Source organism: Porites lutea, chromosome 9, assembly GCF_958299795.1.
Source record: "Porites lutea chromosome 9, jaPorLute2.1, whole genome shotgun sequence".
In the NCBI taxonomy this organism is placed as follows: domain Eukaryota; kingdom Metazoa; phylum Cnidaria; class Anthozoa; order Scleractinia; family Poritidae; genus Porites; species Porites lutea.
In genome coordinates, this window is record NC_133209.1 from 1,155,685 (window position 1) to 1,172,967 (window position 17,283).

The following is a 17,283-nucleotide window of genomic DNA, read 5'->3' on the forward strand; positions in this document are numbered from 1 at the left end:
AACGTTTTAAAAACTGATCTATTGCATAAATGTAGGGCTGTATCTTAGTTGAAACAAGCAAAAGCTGTTGTCATAACTAGTGTATAAGCTATGATAATCTATAAATATAGCCATTTAGTTGAATGCTTTAAAGGCTTGTCATGTGTAGCTATAGTATACTACCTAGAGATAGAAAACTGAACGAAAAAGACAACAAGAAGATAAAATAATCTAGAAAAAGTTTAACTGATATTCATCACCTAAGGTATAAGTGTAAGGCTAAAGTATTTTAATTTTACACGGAGCAGATTTGTTTGTATAATTTCATTCTAAAAATCCGAGTTTCTGTTTCTTGATTTGGCCAAGAATTTTTGATCACTTGACAAGTCAGGTGTTCAGCTGATTCAATAGAGTTTTCAACAGTGTAAAATTTCAAATTTCTTTGGTCTGTTACTAGTGCTGATATTAATTTTTTTAAACAAGAAAAAGGAACAGTAATTTGAATTTAATCAATACTGCAATAAATTTCACTGTAAAGCATAGCCCTGAAAATAATTTTAACCTTAGCGTAAGTCATTAAGAGATTTGATTTAATTTGCCTTAGGCCGAACACCAATGTACTTAGAATATTAATGATTTCCTTTGAATTTATGGGCTGTTTTGTTGAAACCCTTTCAACCTGCCTCATATGTGTGATCTCTCTCTCTTTTCGCCAGTAGTGAAATAAACGGAGATTATTCCTCCACCATGTGTGTCCTCTTAACTCATTAATAAATCTGACTTTCCTTCCAAAAACACTGATGGGGAAATTTGTATGAATTGAGTTCGTGATAAATCTGTTTAGTGATGGGTGTTAACTGACAATGTTATTAAAACTTATCAACAACTGGTGAAGGGTCATTTTGGCTTCAAATTAATCCTCCTTTCATTTATAGTGATAAACAAAACACTATTTCATTCCTCTGGTGGAACTGCTGTTGCTAGGTGTTAAATTTAAAGTCCTTCTTTAATTTGCAACATGTGTCCAGCTTTTATAAATCATGCATAACAAAATCATAATGTTAACTAAGTAAAATTAAATAAATTGACAAAGGCATGTGTTGATGAAAAATAATGCTATTCTAAAAAGGTACATTTTGATTACTGGAAAGATAAAATGAAGTCCCTGATCTCTTAAAAACCTCTGTGTTGATCAGTATGACTAGCCACTCCTAAAGAACACATAATATGCTTTACTTAAAACTACCCTCTGTTGACTTCAGCAGTTTTATTGATAATATGAAAGCTAAATTTACATCAGTGTACTTTTTTTTTGAGATATCATGGTTTTCACCTCTTTTGCAAGAGGCTTGCCTTGTGATCACTTTGTAACTGAGGTCTTTTCCACAAAATTATCAGCTTCAAATGCAAAACACAAAGCAAAGTATTGTTGTTTCTTTGGTCACCAGTCTTTCTCTGTTTGTAATGACACAGAAGCCTCAATTATTTACATTGTCTACATTGCTACCATGAATTTTGTTTCCTTTTATGACTAATATTTGGTCATCCTGTCTGTTCGACACAGATCTCACTAAGTTTGTGATATAGTCTACTTCCCTAGCTGATTATTAATCCAAAAAATTTTTTTTCCATGTTGAATTTTTCAGAGTTTTTATAGCTTACATTTTGAAAAGTAGTTTATTCTAAAAATCTTATAGCACAAATAGAATTGAAAAAAAACTCTTTATTAAAATCAAAGTGAAATATGTTGGGTCAACGGAAAATTAATTGTCTGGCACGTTCAATTCAACCTGTAATTTAACCTCTAGACTTCTGTAATATTTTTCTTTTTTACACTGAATGTTTCAGCTGAATTTTGTAGGAACTAAAAGCAGCTGAAAATGTATTGACTCTAACAGAACACCTCATTTTAATATTTCTGACAGATTTTAATTTGGAGAAAAATCATTTTAAGTGTTGACCACATAAAAGCATTTTAAATGAAAGTGATTATTCAAGAAAAGGAATCTTTGTTAGTTTCCTGCGTAGCAGGTGTTACTAAAACCTCTTTACTACAAGCATTTTCATTGGCCAATTTTGTATTCCTTCCTATGGTTAAATGGCTTCCTGCAGCTTGTAATAAAACTATCCCTTATCTTGGGACTAGAGTAGGAAATTTGAACTATTTTGCATTGAATCTGATAGCTCTTTCATAGCAATTTTCTTAATAGATGAAGCAATATTGCATTTTTTTTCTTTTTCACCCCTATGTGCTTTTAATCACCCAGGTGTAATGTAGGTCTTCTTAGGATTAAGTCCAAATATAAAACAATAAATAAAGCTTGGAGACAGACAATATTCTAGTCAGAACTGTGGCATTTCCATAAAGGCCTCAATAATACAAATTTAAATTTCAATATACAGGAAAAGTTAAAATCATTAAAAAGAAGAAAGAAAGATTTTTATCACTTTAAATTTTTAAAACTAGAAAGGCCTTTAGGTTATAAGTTTCTTTTGTGTCTCAGCTATTGACAATTCATTAAAATTCAGAGTTCCTTAAGAGCCTTGAGCTGTTAGTATATTTAAAATTGATCTTAGTTTTTGTGCTCTTCGGTCTCGAAAATAATAGAAAGTCCTTGCCTCTAGGTATTGCTTTTATGAGTAAACATTTCCTTTTATGTTGTGTTTTGTGGTGTAATTCTGGTACCATTGACTCCTTAACATTATTACACTTACCAAAGCTTTTTAAAAATTTATGTGTGGAAGATTTATTTTTATTTTACCCAATGTATTACATTTTTTTGTAACTCCCACTTTTAGAGTAATTTATGCCCTTTTTGACAGGGTAAATCCTTAGTATGTTATTGAAAAAGAAAAAAAAGTTTAGGGATTTCAAAATTATTTTTACTATTAAGAATTTTTTTAAAATTGTTATTCACGTAATGATTTTAAATGTTTTTATTTCCAGTTAAAGATCCAAAGAAAATAAAGCGTGAGAGGATATCAGTGCATGGGTTTTACAGAATAGGAAAAGTTATTGGAGATGGAAACTTTGCTGTAGTTAGAGAATGTAAAAATAGGTATGTGTCTCTTCCATCTGTCATATCTATCATCATTGGTTAGACAGTTCTTAAGCCCTACATTGCTATGATATTAAGGAGCCATGTTTGCCAATATTTTTTTCCAATACTGTCCAACAATGACTGTCTTAGAACTACCGTGTTAGAACATTGTTGTCAAGTCCAAAGAAAAATCTAGTTTTTTAACAACAGTTTAATTTGTTTGTACTCTTACTGTGTTGTTTTCATTCTTTTGTAGGAAAACAAATAAAGAATATGCTCTTAAGATTATTAGCAAAGCTAAAGTTAAAGGAAAGGTTTGTGAAACATTGTTTGCGCAATAAAAAGAAAGATAGTTAAGTTTAACCCTCGGTGAAGAAATGAGAAATGTAATCAACATGTCACGAGCATGGGACAAAGAAAGAATCTGAGTCCCCAAGAGGAATTAAACCTATGATCTTCCATACACCGGTCAGATGCTCTAACCACTGAGGTTCAAAGGACTCGTGGTGAGCTGGACCATATACAAGGTTCCTGTACATGACATACGTCCTGCGTACTGCAAAGTTCAGGAATGTTGAAATCGTCATGTGTGTGACCAATAAAGAAAGACGGTAAATTTTAAGCTCAGTGAAGAAAAGAGAAATGATGTGATCAACATGTCAAGAGCAAAAAAAAAAAGAAAAAAAAAAGAAAAAAAAAGACTCCGATTTTTTCCTTCCTTCGTAGCTCAGTGGTTAGAGCATCTGACCGGTATGCGGAAGGTCATAGGGTCAATTACTATCGGGGACTCAGATTTTTTCTTTGTCCCATGCTTGTGATATGTTGATCACATCATTTCTCATTGTTTGTGCATTTGGTTGAAACCTGTCAATGAAAGATTCAGGCTTTCAAGCGAGCTTGGGTCCTAGCCTAGAAAATAGGTTTTCTCATCCTTTCAGGCTTCTAAGTTTGGCCTAAAAATAAGGTGGGAGCCTGGGTACCTTGTGCCTCTCCCCTAGATCCACCAGTTTCATATTTTCCTGCTATCTGAAAAATTAAAAAGATATTTAACTATTCTGTTATATCAATCAGTTGTGTTCTCTTCTTCTGTAGGAACACATGGTAGAAAATGAGATCAGTATATTAAGAAGAGTGAAACATAAAAATATTGTAGAGCTTATAGAAGAATATGAGACACCCAAAGAAATTTTCCTGGTTATGGAATTAGTTAAGGTGAGAATAACTTACCAAATTTGATTAAAGGTAAAATAAATGTACCCTTATTCTTGTTTTTATTGTTGCTTGCCACAGGTGAAAATTTAGGCTTTTGATTGTGTTGATTGAGAGAGGGGGTGGGGGGGGGGGGGGTTGTGTTTTGACAGGGAAATTTTGTGTCTCAGGTATGAAGGGGCAAAACAGCTAGGAAGTGCTTTTTGTTCTATTTTCCTTTTGTGAAAGTAGCTGAAGGCTTAACCCTTTAGGCCCTGAGAGTGATCAGCATCAAATTTAAAATGCTTTAATGCTTTGTAAAACAGAGTGGTCATGAGAATTACGGACATGATCACACCAGATGAATTTTCTTGATATTTTATCAACTTCTCCCCACCACTTCTGTAGGAAAGGAATTACCATTCTTAGAAGCCTATGTTTATTACATCATAATTGTGGGCGACAACAGGAGCCCACAATCCAAATCTCCAAGTTTTTATTACACTTGCATTGGATGTTTGTAGCCAGCATTTATTTAGACTTCCACTAAGAATGAATGGAATGCAAAGAATGCAATTTGATCACACGCCTTTAGACTTTCTATCACTTGAATCTGATCACTCGTGTTTTGACTATCTTTCATGTGAAACTTATGCAAAGCATAATGATGGAGCAAAAGCGTTTTGACCTTCGATAGTTGTCGCCCGCACTCAGCATCCTTTAGTTATTACTAGTATTATTAGTAGAATATTATTTAGTTTATCATTCTTTCTGCATTTTCTTCTTTTCAGGGTGGAGACCTGTTTGAGGCCATTGTACGAGCAACTAAATACACAGAAAAGGATGCAAGTCACATGATCAGGGACTTGGCATCTGCGCTTCATTACTTACACTCTATGAACATTGTTCACAGGGATATTAAACCAGAAAATTTATTAGTAAGTATGGCAGTTGATCCTTCAAAAATTAATTATTAATTCTCTTGGGTGCATAATCTACAGTCATCCCAGCAAACAAACACTTTGCCCAGTGGTCATGCAACAGTACTCTTCATTCTATTATGGTTTGGCCTCATTAGTCCATTTTACAGTTGTAGGCTTAGTACTTTCAATTTAAATGCGAGGCTGAGGTTGACCATGTTTCAATGAAACCTCTTTACAGTGTAGTTTTTTCTCATTATGGAAATTGTGCTCGAAAAATACTAGTCAGCATAAGACCAACAAGTTTTACATAAACAAGTGAAGCAGAAAGGGATAATTGTATCAAAACAAGGTTAACTCCAGCTTCGTTTCCATCTATAACTGTTAAATGGTCAATTAAGAAACAGACGAGAATGTTTCTTAATAACAAATTCCTCTATTTCTTGTCTTGCGCTGTAGGTTGTAAATTATTCAGATAATAGAAAATCTTTAAAGCTAGCAGACTTTGGTTTGGCCACAGAGGTGAACAGCCCAATGTTTCTTGTTTGTGGGACACCAACTTATGTTGCACCAGAGATTCTGGATGAAACAGGGTATGTTCCTTGGCTTGGCCTGTTGTTGCCATCTTTGTTTATATGTATACTTTATTTTAATATTCATACATTGGATTGTGCAAGAATTTTGAGCCCTAGCCTTGGTTGTTCAAATGTGGGATGGCACTATCCAACAGATAAAGATCACTATCTGCCAAATAAGTATTAGGAGAACCAATTCACTGCTTTTTCCACTGGATAGAAATTTATTCAGGGAATAGCATATAATCCACTGGTACTTAGGGTACTTTTAGGGCTTCATGTACTATAAGAGTCATATCCTGTACTCTGAGAAGAGATAAATGCTCTAATAATGAGAATCATGTCTCTTATAAGGATGGTGATTATATTTTGCCTTAACACTGTTTTTGTACGTTTTTCATGTCTTTTTTAATTTGGTATTGTTATTGTTATTATTTGTTGTTGTTATGAGAGTTAATTTTTTTGTTTGTAGGTATGGTCTAAAGGTTGATATCTGGGCAGCTGGAGTAATAACATACATTCTCCTTTGCGGATTCCCTCCGTTTAGAAGGTTTGACTAAACAAAGTATCATTCACCATTTTGATACTCTTATTATCAAAATATTATCAAGGTGTTGTGTTCAATTTTGTGCTGATATCATCATTTTTCATTTCAGTCCTGATCAAGATGAACTTTTCGACTTAATCCTTGCTGGGGAATTTGAATACCTATCACCATTTTGGGATGACATTTCAGATTCTGCAAAGGTACACAACACTCTACTTTTTCTACTTCTTTGCTCTCATTCCCTCTGCAGAACTGATAACAACTTTTCATTGTTTTGAATAGCAGTATAGTGCCTCGAAACCATGCACAAGCCCTTCCTGAAGAACCTCTCTCCCGTCAGAGAAATTTGATGCTTATACTTACAGCAACTTGCTTACTTACAGTAAATGAGATTGAAATTTTCTCAAAACGAATGACAGTTTTACAGGCAATTGTCCAACTAACTCTTAATCTTGAGAAATGCAACTGGTAATGTGTTTTGCTTAATTAAATAAGCTCCCCCCTGAACATGCTTGAAAAAACTTAGCCCTCAGGTGGCTAAATAGAGGATTATGGTATTTTTTTGTCTTTTAGGATCTTATAAACCAGATGCTCATTGTGGATGACAATAAAAGATTCTCTGCTCTTGAAGTATTGAATCACTCTTGGATAAAGGTATAATAACATTTCTTTTTTCTTGGTTTTTAAAATAAGCCCTTTCCTTGATTAATTCAAGTCCCATTTTTTATTTACAATGTGTGTTTATATATTTTTTTTCCCACAGGGACACACTACTGGTGACAAGGATATTCATCAAAATCTTAGAGTGGAAATCACGAAAAATTTTGATCCACGTAGGAGGCTGAGAGGAGCTGCCATTGCTGTGCAAACGGTAAATTATCTCTCCAAGGAAACTCAACTTAATTCAAAGAAGCACTCTCTTCAAAGAGAAAATCAACAACTTGACACAAAGAAAGTTGTTTTCTCAGATGAAGTTCTCAACTTGTCTGCTGAAAATATTGCTTCTCACAATTTACCGCATGGGTCAGACGGCAAACTAAATTTTTCTGAAAATTTGCGGCGTAACCTGGAAAATTTGTTGGTTGGGGATTTGCCTCTGCGGCATGTAAGCAGTCCAGAAATTAACGCTCCAACCGGTCAGCAGCACTTGTCTGAATTAGTGCTAAATGCTGTTAGTGAAGAAAGTGTTCTACCTTACCAGCGTGGCTTTTCACGGTCGGATGTTAAACGCAAACCTATTTTGAGGAAAACACACGGTGGGTCATTGCAAGAAAACATTCCTCAGATTGATAATATTGACACAGGTAGGAAAAGAAAAAGATCTCTTGGTGCAAGGGTGGAATCCAAAGATGGAACTCCTATTAACAGTTTTCATGTACCAGAAATAACTGAAAATGATGAGGTCAACCTGCAACAGTTTGTTGAACGGGATGTTGTCCTTAAGCCTGTCTTAATAGATGAGGACAATAGCCATGCTCATGCTGGCCAAACTACTGGACTTGCAAGCCAGCATGCTTCTCATAAAAAAACTAGTTGTAGTCATAGTGACATAACTGAGGAACTCAGAAGAATTAAAATGAGCTTTAAAGAAGGAGAAAATGTTGCTGTTGAAGTTTAGTTTGATGTCACATATAAATCAACTATAACAATAATATTACAAAAGATGTCAAGAATATTTTTTCTTTAAACATTATTTTCGCAGAGCTGCTAGAAAGTTTAGAGACTTAACTACATCAATTTCGTAACACAGGAAAAATAGTTAATTATTATTTTGGTTGAATAATACATAATGTTCTTACAGATGATTAATTTGTTAAGGTGTCTGGCACCATAAATGGTAAAACCATTCTATAGGAATAAAATTGGTAGTGAAAAGTGATGATAAAAGTTGATATTGAAATTAAGGTGCATGGTATCTGCAATTAGAAAATTTGGCAATAACCTAGTAAGAAATGGGTATAAAATTTGTGATCATGGGAGATACTGTAGGCAGGCTGATAACTCCTTACCTGAAAAGGAACTAGACAAAGTAGAAAAAAATTGCCTTAAATGAAGGGATTGAAGCTTAAAACAACCAAGGAAAGTTGCTGTAAAAAAGTTTAATGTCTTTCAATGCTGATCAAGTTTTTTTGAGAATAACAGGATTGAATTTGTATTATATGGGCTTTTCCCCATGCAACATTTTGCCTAGCAGTAAGCAGTAAATGTGAGCAAGTAAAATATTTGATATTTTCCAATGAAGTAAATGATTGAGAGATTCTTTTCAAAGAAACAAAGTATTTCACAGGTATTTTATATTGGAATGCAAAATAATAATTATTATTTTATTGTTAAGAATAATGTAAATAGTAAGATTTGTTTTCCTCATTGTTAATGATGGATAAGAGACTAGGGCCTATCTTCAGAAAGAAGGCCTGTAAAATTTATTGATGTGGTAGGATTTAAAAAATATAATAGGTATTAAATGAATTTTTTCATTATTTTAATGATATTGACATACAAGTTACAATACACTGATTTATTTGTAGCATGATTGCAAGAATTTAATTAATTAATGATGGTTCTTGTAAATTTATTTAGACAAGAGCAAATTGACATAATAATAATAGTCTGTTCATTCATTTAATAGAAAATAATATTAAAGAAATGCTTTTTTAAAATTTAATGAAGTTGTTTTTTTATTCTTTCTGTCTAACTACATAACTTTTATTCTAAGCAGCACAATGGTTTACCCATTTCAGGTCTTGTCTTTCTTCCATTCTGAGGTGTTGGGGTTTCTTCTGTTGCCATCGTGTTTTTTGCTGTTACTACTGTCAGAATTATGGTGTATGGTTCTTTACTGTGGGTGTGACCCAATCTTTTTCTTGAAAATAAACTAACAGACAAATTTATTTATCATATGCTTATTTCGGTAAAATGCTGTGTTGGAAAGGTTTGTTAGTTGCAGTGCAATATTAACCATTCACTGGGATTCATCTTTGTCAAGTATTAGGCATCAAATGCATGTTGTTGAAAAGGTTCGTTATTTTTCATACACCCAAAGTAACGGATGTCTTACTTGTTTTATTGTACAGAAAAGCAGGGAAAAAGGAATCCCCAAGTCCATGGGTCCAGCCCATGGGGACCGAAGAGGAAGGAAAGCTCTAAGCCCACTATCAAGGAACTTTATAAAAAAAGATTTTCATAGTGCACGGGAAAATCTTAATATGGACATGGAAGAACTAAATAGTAACTCGGCCACAAAAAAGCGTCCCTCCGTTAGAACCCCTGCTAATTATGTTCCTGTTTGGAGGAGGCCCTTGAGCGGTGGGAAGACCACTGGTGGGTCCCCAAATCAGAGTCCACGGAGAAGGCCAGTGAGGAGTGAGAATGCTGCATCTATTGGACAAGATAAATGTAAAGTTATCAGACAACCACCCATGAGGTTTAGGCTGTGATATCAATGGTGCCATAAAACTTGTTAACTCACACTTTTTTGTCCTGGGGCTGTTGTTGTTGGCTGGTCTTTGGTGAAAATACGATATTGTAATACCGTATGGTTTTTGTTTTCGGCTATGGTTTGAAAAGTCTATGTGTTTCATCAAGACTACAGGACGTGATAAACTTAAAACATTTTAGAATTAAAGATTGTAAAAAATAATATACTGTGCATATTAATAAAAAATTAGATTCTAAAGTAAAATCTAAGTATAAGTAACTTAAGTGTTTTAAACAAAGGGATCTTAACACCTTATAAAGGATAAAAGAGAACTAAACATTTCATACATTTTAGTTATTAAATGAGTTAATATAAATTGTCTTTTTTCTTCTCTAAGGAATTTATTTTATAACAAATATTGATACGTAATATTACATTGTTGTAATCCTTTTTTATGTTTGTCAGATTAAGTATAAGTATTTTTTGAAAAAATAAATGACGACCACGAAAAGTGACTCTTACTCTTAATTAATGATGTTATGTTCTGATTAATATGATTATGGCTAGAGTTCCTTGACTAGGAAATTTCTTGTTTGCTCATTTTAGGGACAACTGCAAACAATATTAATTTATTATTACGGCATACGAAACACAGTTAAATAACCTTGAAAAGTTAATGACAGTTTAACCAACATTCTTTTCTGGGATGATAGAATATAAAAATGTAAATTTCACAATAAACATAAGGGATCATTTTGTTGATACTATTGTTTTCACCAGATTAAGGATTAAATTTTCATTCTAAAAATAAACCTTGTTTAAAGTCTTAAAATAATGTAAACAGCTAAGAGAAAAAGTGATTTTAACAAATAATCATTAAAAAATAAAGGGAGAGGGAGTGGACATATTTTTCTTCTCTTAATTGTAACCTCTAAAATTGAATTAGTGCTATTAATAGTGTTGTACATTTTTCAACAACCGGCCCCAATTGTTCAAAAGGTGAATAGCGCTATCCAGTGGATAAATCGCTATCGAGTGGATAGTGCAATTGGTTTCCCTAATACTTATCCACTGGATAGTGATTTATCCGGTGGATAGCGCTATCCAGCTTTTCAACAACTGGGGCCTGAACTGAAAATATTCTGATGGTTAAAACCCAACGAAAGGAGCATGTATGTGGAGCCAGTGAGTATAAATACTTTGACAGTCCATTAATTTTTTTAGTAAATTTTATTTTTATTTTTTTGTTAAGGTAAGTTTATATCTTAAATTTTGTTTTGTAACTGTTTTAATTAAAATGTGTAATATATAAGGACCTTTCATAAATGTTGCACTTTTCTTAATTTTTCCAAGGTGTTTAAATAATTTTTCAACTAATTTTGATCTACAAAACATACAGTTAAATTTGCTTCTATGTTGTTCTTCTTTCTAAAGTGCTAAAGTTGGAAAGTAAAATTTAGAACTGTAACTTTAATGTCAATATTGAAGGATTATTTGGAATTGGTTATTGTGATTTGAAGTCCATTATTGGTCTGACTAATTTTTTTACCTGCTTAAATTTTTTGCTCCTTGTGGGGAGAGCTCGCAACAATGTAATAACTGACAACTGGTTTGCTATTTTTTAGGTTAAAGCCTTGGAAAAACTTAGCAAGTCCCTTCAAGATGGTCGTAAACTTGCAGTTGCAGAAAGCTACCAGGATCTTTCAGCTGCAGCTGAAGAGGATCATGTTGTCAAACATAGACACACAGATAAACATTCACCACGCTTAAAACAACGTCCAAAGAGTTTGAATTTTGAGATTTTCTTTGACGAATTTGAAGAGGGAGAAAACAAAACTGATGATGAAAAGATAGGCCATACAAGTGGAGAGTATAACAAAGAGAATGGCCAAATCCTCAACTTTGAAATGATGTCCAAGTCATTGCCGACAGAAGAAAAGGAGTAATCTTTTATTCTGTACCAGTGGAAAAGGAACAAAAGGATCCTTAGTACATTGAACTCTCTAAGACCTACAATACTGAGTCCATTTTTAAGAGGTGGGAGCAAAGAGAGTCTACGAATTGAAAAAAAAAAGGGGACAAACTAACTCTAGGTGTGTGTTGTAGGAAGGTACCCATCTCATAGTCCGAGGTGTCCAGTTAGAGAGAGCCTTCCATATACCCATAGCCTTCCATATACCCGTATTTACTCAATTAAACACTGCAGATGGAAGTAAAATTACCAGTAAAGATAATATTTACTACTGATTGGTTAGTGATTTAAGAAATGTGATTTTGATAAAAAGAAAATGTGGCCTTTGAATAAAAGACACATCAGAAACTCTGAAAATGTAACTAACACTGTGGTGTTTAATAATTAGGGAGCTTTAGCAATGACAACAGCAACATCAAGGAGAACGTCAAAAAAGCAATAAGGTTTTTTTTTAGCAAAACAACAACCTTTTTTGCACATTTCTTCACCATTATGGCACAATTACGACTTGAAAAAGCTTAATTTCATTTTTTATAGAGGACGTAAACAAGCAATGACAAATTTTTCTTTCTCTTTCTAAACTTGAATGCGGTCTCTTAGAAATCAATTTCAGCGAAATTTGTCTACATTTGACATTTTCAGCAAACTGGAATAAATGCGACAAATTCATCTTGAAAGTGACGTTTTCGCTGCTGTCACCGTCATCGATGCCAAAGCTCCGTATTACGGTACCCTTTGAACCCTGGTATCAATATACAAATTTTCCAGATAGACTAATCTCCATACTGTTAGTTGAGAGAACTTGTTAAAAGATCAAGAATTTTACCTTTCTTGACCATTTTACTAATTCTAGTAAGCTTGACTCCTGATTATGTTTTTTGCTATTGTTGGGAGAAACTTGATGTTGGTCACTCTTGGGTCTTGAAGTTTTAAGATTGGCTGTATTCACGATCCAAGTAGCAAGCAACAAATTAAAAAGTCAGAATGATTATAAATTTCATGTACAGCACATTACCTATGTGTCCATAGCAGTTTTCAAAAAACTGGTAAAATGAGAAAAAAAATGAGGAAAGAAGATTGTTAAAGTTTGGTGCATTTTGTCTGGCCTAGAACTGCCAGAAACTTGAAACATTCCGTTTTCTTACCGGCAGCTGCACAAAATACAGTTGCTGTGTTGTGTACAGGAATGGGTTTATGTTAAAACCTCCTCTTTTAATAATTTATAGGACCTATGGGACCTATGTCACAAAAATGCAACATAGGACCCTCTGAAAATGACATAAAAAGATCTAGGTTTGCAATTAAATGACCAAAGAGAAACAGAGAGAATATTTATTTATAGGTGTAAATACTTCAGATTTGTAAGTATTTGAAAATATTAGTTTTTGTAGAGGTGTTAGATATTTTTGTACAGGAGAATGTATTATGAATAGGTTTAAAATAATGTTAACAGAAATGGAAACATTTGGAAGTAGGAGTTTCTGTATGAACATCTGGGTGAGTGTAGATCTGGATATTTTACATTGTTGATAGTGACAATCTGTGCTGAAGGTATTGGCAGAATAAAAGCAAATTGTATATCATCAGTCAATGGCATTTAATAATAATAATAATAATAAATGCATTCTTAACTGGTATTTGGTGACCAAACTGGTCAACTAAGTCATTGTGGGTCAAAAAACTGTGAAGTTATTGGATGATCCATCTTTTTTCACAGCAAAATATGTTGCTGTATTTATATTGTTAGTCAAATAATTATTGTCAATTTTAAATTCAGTTTAGTTCTGTGTTTAGTGCAACAATAACATTTGTAGGGTGTGCAGAACGTGTGGACTAAGGGCCTGTTTATTTGCGGTGAACCAGCCCAGTTGGTGACCCACTTAACCAGGCTAGCTCGGTTCATGCCTGGTTTCCTCATAACATTTTTGTTGTATTTATATGAGAAGGTTGGCTGGCCAAGATCTCAGGAAGTGGGCCATCCCACCTCCTCAAAAAAACACAGCGAAAACATAAAGAAGAAATGAGGCATGAGCTGGGCCAGCCAGCTCAGCTTACTGGGCTGGCTCACCTCATATAAACATGCTCTTAAGCCAGCAGTTACTGGCACAGCTTGTAGAAATGTTAGTAACTGTCGACAACAGTCCTATTCGGGATTACAATCACCAAGATAAGTATAGCAGAAGTCAGCTGGTTCTTTAAGTCCATGAACCTGTTGTTGTTTGAACATCCAATAGCTGGGCATACAATTTGGACTATTAGTATTTTCTCAAATACATTTTTTGCCCAAGTACTGTAACTTACACAGATAAATCAGTGAAGGATATGGAGAATTCCAGATTTCTGAAAAAAGACTTTTTTGCCATAATTATTTATTTGTCAAAAGATATGTGTCTTGTCATATTTACACTCTACAAAGGCAAAACAAGAAAACTAGATAAGTGAAAAAACAACCAGTACAAAGCAATGGAACCACTTCTGCACAAGGTACAACATGTTGTGATATCATCAAAATATATCAGTGCTGTATATTAATATTGTTGCGGACGGGTTCTTAGTGTTGTTGTTCTCGGTGTTGTGGACTATCACCAAATTAATGATGTAATGCAAAAGATTGAAAAGACACTCAATAATACCCACACCACAAAACAAAAGCAAACAAACAATGGTTTCCACAACACTAAGAAACAGCATGGGTGAGGACTGCATGACAAAAGCCTTAGCCAGTTTGTGTAGGAGGTCGGCATACTATAGGTTTTCATAATGCAGATTTTAATTATACAACCCACTTACTCAACACAAATGACAAGTTGGGAATGTATGTAGTCTACCTAGGGAATTTACCATTTGCATGGGAAACCTGGAAAGTGGTTGAAAAATAAAATGGTTCGTGCCATTCCTTTTGGGGAGCTTCAGAAAACATAGGCTTTGCTTTGTGGTGATGTAAGTTTTCTACTCTTTTTAGTCTGTTCAGCTGATTTAGATATGCATTGTAGTGGGTCATTCTCCGACTTCATCAAATTTTATAGGTTTGTGTTTATGCAGAAGATTTCCACCCAGGTGGTTTGTGCAAATGGTAAGCACCCCTTGTCTTCAACAAGTTCACCAGTGGTATTTATTATTTGATGTTAGGATGAGAATGTCCTAGCTTTTGTTTATGTTTGATCTGACATTTCAGGTTATGTAGAGTCCATTTTGTTAGCCTTGCCTTGAGACATAAATTAATATATTAAATAATATTGCTGTAGAGACTATTCAATGTTATGAGTATGAATGCTGCAAAAGCAGAGCAAGAGTGATTACATTACGATTGATGAATATGGAATGGATTAAAGGTTAATGATTTACTACCACTGTGTACATTTTTTGTTTAGAAGACAATACTGTAAAATTGCGAAAATAAGCCCCTCCATCCAAATATAAGCCCCCCAAATTGGTAACGCAAAAAAACGCTCCGTTACATCGCCCCTCCAAATACAAGCCCCCCAAGGGCCTGTACTCGGAAATTGCCCTCAAATACAAAGTAAAACAAAGCAAATGGTACATTTCCTTTCCACTACAAGCTACCCCAATCCATTTTTGAACCAAATTTCCCTCCATACATAAGGTGACTCGACCCAGTTTTGTTTGGGGGGTACCATCCTACTTTGAAGCTCTCTGGTATCCCCACCTTTACTTTTATCGTAAGTCTAACACATAGAATGGATAACATATAGATCAATCTACAATATAACATAAAATTTTTGGCGATCGGAGTAAATGTCACGTGGTTATAATGCCACGCCCCTTTGAGGTCTGAGTCGAAAATCGGCTGTTGCCGGCATTTTTTCGTGAAAATCTCTCGGCTACACGTAGTGCGCATTAGTGCCTTGCGCTGAACAGAGTTTCACCTAAATCGCAAAGACCCAATTCGAGAAATTCATCGGTTTCCAAATTTAGGTCATAATTTATGCGAAAATGATAAGCAAACTTTACACGGATTATATATAATAAACTATGAGATTCATCTCTTTATTTTGGACATCGTTATAACAGATGGGTCCTTGCAAGTCAGCAAAACGCTTTAGGGCCTTGTAAATGCGCGCGATTTCGAGCAAAGCAAACATATAGAAATTATAGTTTTCGCTATTTGTTGACGTTTGTCAGCGTTTGAGAGTCCTTCTCACGAAAAAAGCATTTTCTTAAAAATTCGTAGTTTTTTTCCTTCAAATTTTTTCAGGGCCACAATTGATTAACTAACTACCCGGACTCTGAATTTCATGGTCATTGAAAAACTGTGACATTATCTTCTATAAGCCCAAACTTGAGTAAACATTGAAGATTTTTAGCGTTTTGGCTGAGTTTGTGCTTTGGGAGTTGTCTATTGTTTCTAGTCTGTCATTATACAGCATTCTTGTTCAGCACGCGTGCAATGACCGCGCTTGGCTGACTTCCGAATGCTCACCGAGATATTATAATTTTGGTACAGTGAGACAGGCCATCGCGTGATACATAGAGGTTTAACTAACAATTTTCAATCAATTCTCGTGCTTCTTGTGTCTTTGCAAAAAAATCAAGAAGTGCTACACACTAAGTCTACTTACTATTACAAAAATATCATTTTTTCATAGGTTTAATGCAAGCCAATAATTAAACCTACTCGTGACGGGAATATCTCGGTGAGCATTCGGAAGTCAGCCAAGCGTGGTCATTGCACGCGTGCTGAACAAGAATGCCGTATAATGACAGACTAGAAACAATAGACAACTCCCAAAGCACAAACTCAGCCAAAACGCTAAAAATCTTCAATGTTTACTCAAGTTTGGGCTTATAGAAGATAATGTCACAGTTTTTCAATGACCATGAAATTCAGAGTCCGGGTAGTTAGTTAATCAATTGTGGCCCTGAAAAAATTTGAAGGAAAAAAAACTACGAATTTTTAAGAAAATGCTTTTTTCGTGAGGACTCTCAAACGCTGACAAACGTCAACAAATAGCGAAAACTATAATTTCTATATGTTTGCTTTGCTCGAAATCGCGCGCATTTACAAGGCCCTAAAGCGTTTTGCTGACTTGCAAGGACCCATCTGTTATTACGATGCCCAAAATAAAGGGATGAATCCCTTGGTTTATTAGATATAATCCGTGTAAAGTTTGCTTATCATTTTCGCATAAATTATGACCTAAATTTGGAAACCGGTGAATTTCTCGAATTGGGTCTTTGCGATTTTGGTGAAACTCTGTTCAGCGCAAGGCACTAATGCGCACTATGTGTAGCCGAGAGATTTTCACAAAAAAATGCCGGCAACAGCCGATTTTCGACTCACACCCCAAAGGGGCGTGGCATTATAACCACGTGACATTTACTCCGATCGCCAAAAATCTTATGTTATATTGTAGATTGATCTATATGTCACCCATTCTATGTGTTAGACTTACGATAAAAGTAAAGGTGGGGATACCAGAGAGCTTCAAAGTAGGATGGTATCCTCCCCAAAAAACTGGGTCGAGTCACCATAAGTCCCTCCAAAAATAAGCCCCTCATTCTCAAAAATATAAGCCCTGGGGCTTATTTTTGGAATTTTATGGTAGCTTCCTAGAAGTAACTTTTCCTTTTTAAATTAAAGTAATGGTCACACCGGAGAAACAAATGAATTAACACAATAAA

General features: G+C 34.5%; 1 protein-coding gene across 6 annotated transcripts in view; it reads left to right on the forward strand.

Moving 5' to 3' along the window:
• Window positions 1-11,744, forward strand: part of LOC140947667 (serine/threonine-protein kinase DCLK1-like) — a 29,320-nt gene extending 17,576 nt beyond the window's left edge. For 2 of the 6 annotated variants that reach the window (XM_073396833.1, XM_073396834.1), the window contains 9 exons: window positions 2,927-3,038; window positions 3,277-3,334; window positions 4,113-4,232; window positions 5,000-5,146; window positions 5,588-5,721; window positions 6,176-6,253; window positions 6,360-6,450; window positions 6,824-6,904; window positions 7,014-8,761. In XM_073396833.1, coding sequence (XP_073252934.1) covers window positions 2,927-3,038; window positions 3,277-3,334; window positions 4,113-4,232; window positions 5,000-5,146; window positions 5,588-5,721; window positions 6,176-6,253; window positions 6,360-6,450; window positions 6,824-6,904; window positions 7,014-7,868 — 1,676 coding nt within the window. In that variant the 3' untranslated portion in view covers window positions 7,869-8,761. Of the gene's footprint in view, window positions 1-2,926; window positions 3,039-3,276; window positions 3,335-4,112; window positions 4,233-4,999; window positions 5,147-5,587; window positions 5,722-6,175; window positions 6,254-6,359; window positions 6,451-6,823; window positions 6,905-7,013; window positions 8,763-9,324; window positions 9,647-11,293 lie in introns of those variants that run through there. The other 4 variants (XM_073396836.1, XM_073396837.1, XM_073396835.1 and 1 more) reach the window with 4 other exon arrangements.
• The last annotated feature ends 5,539 nt before the right edge of the window (window positions 11,745-17,283 follow it).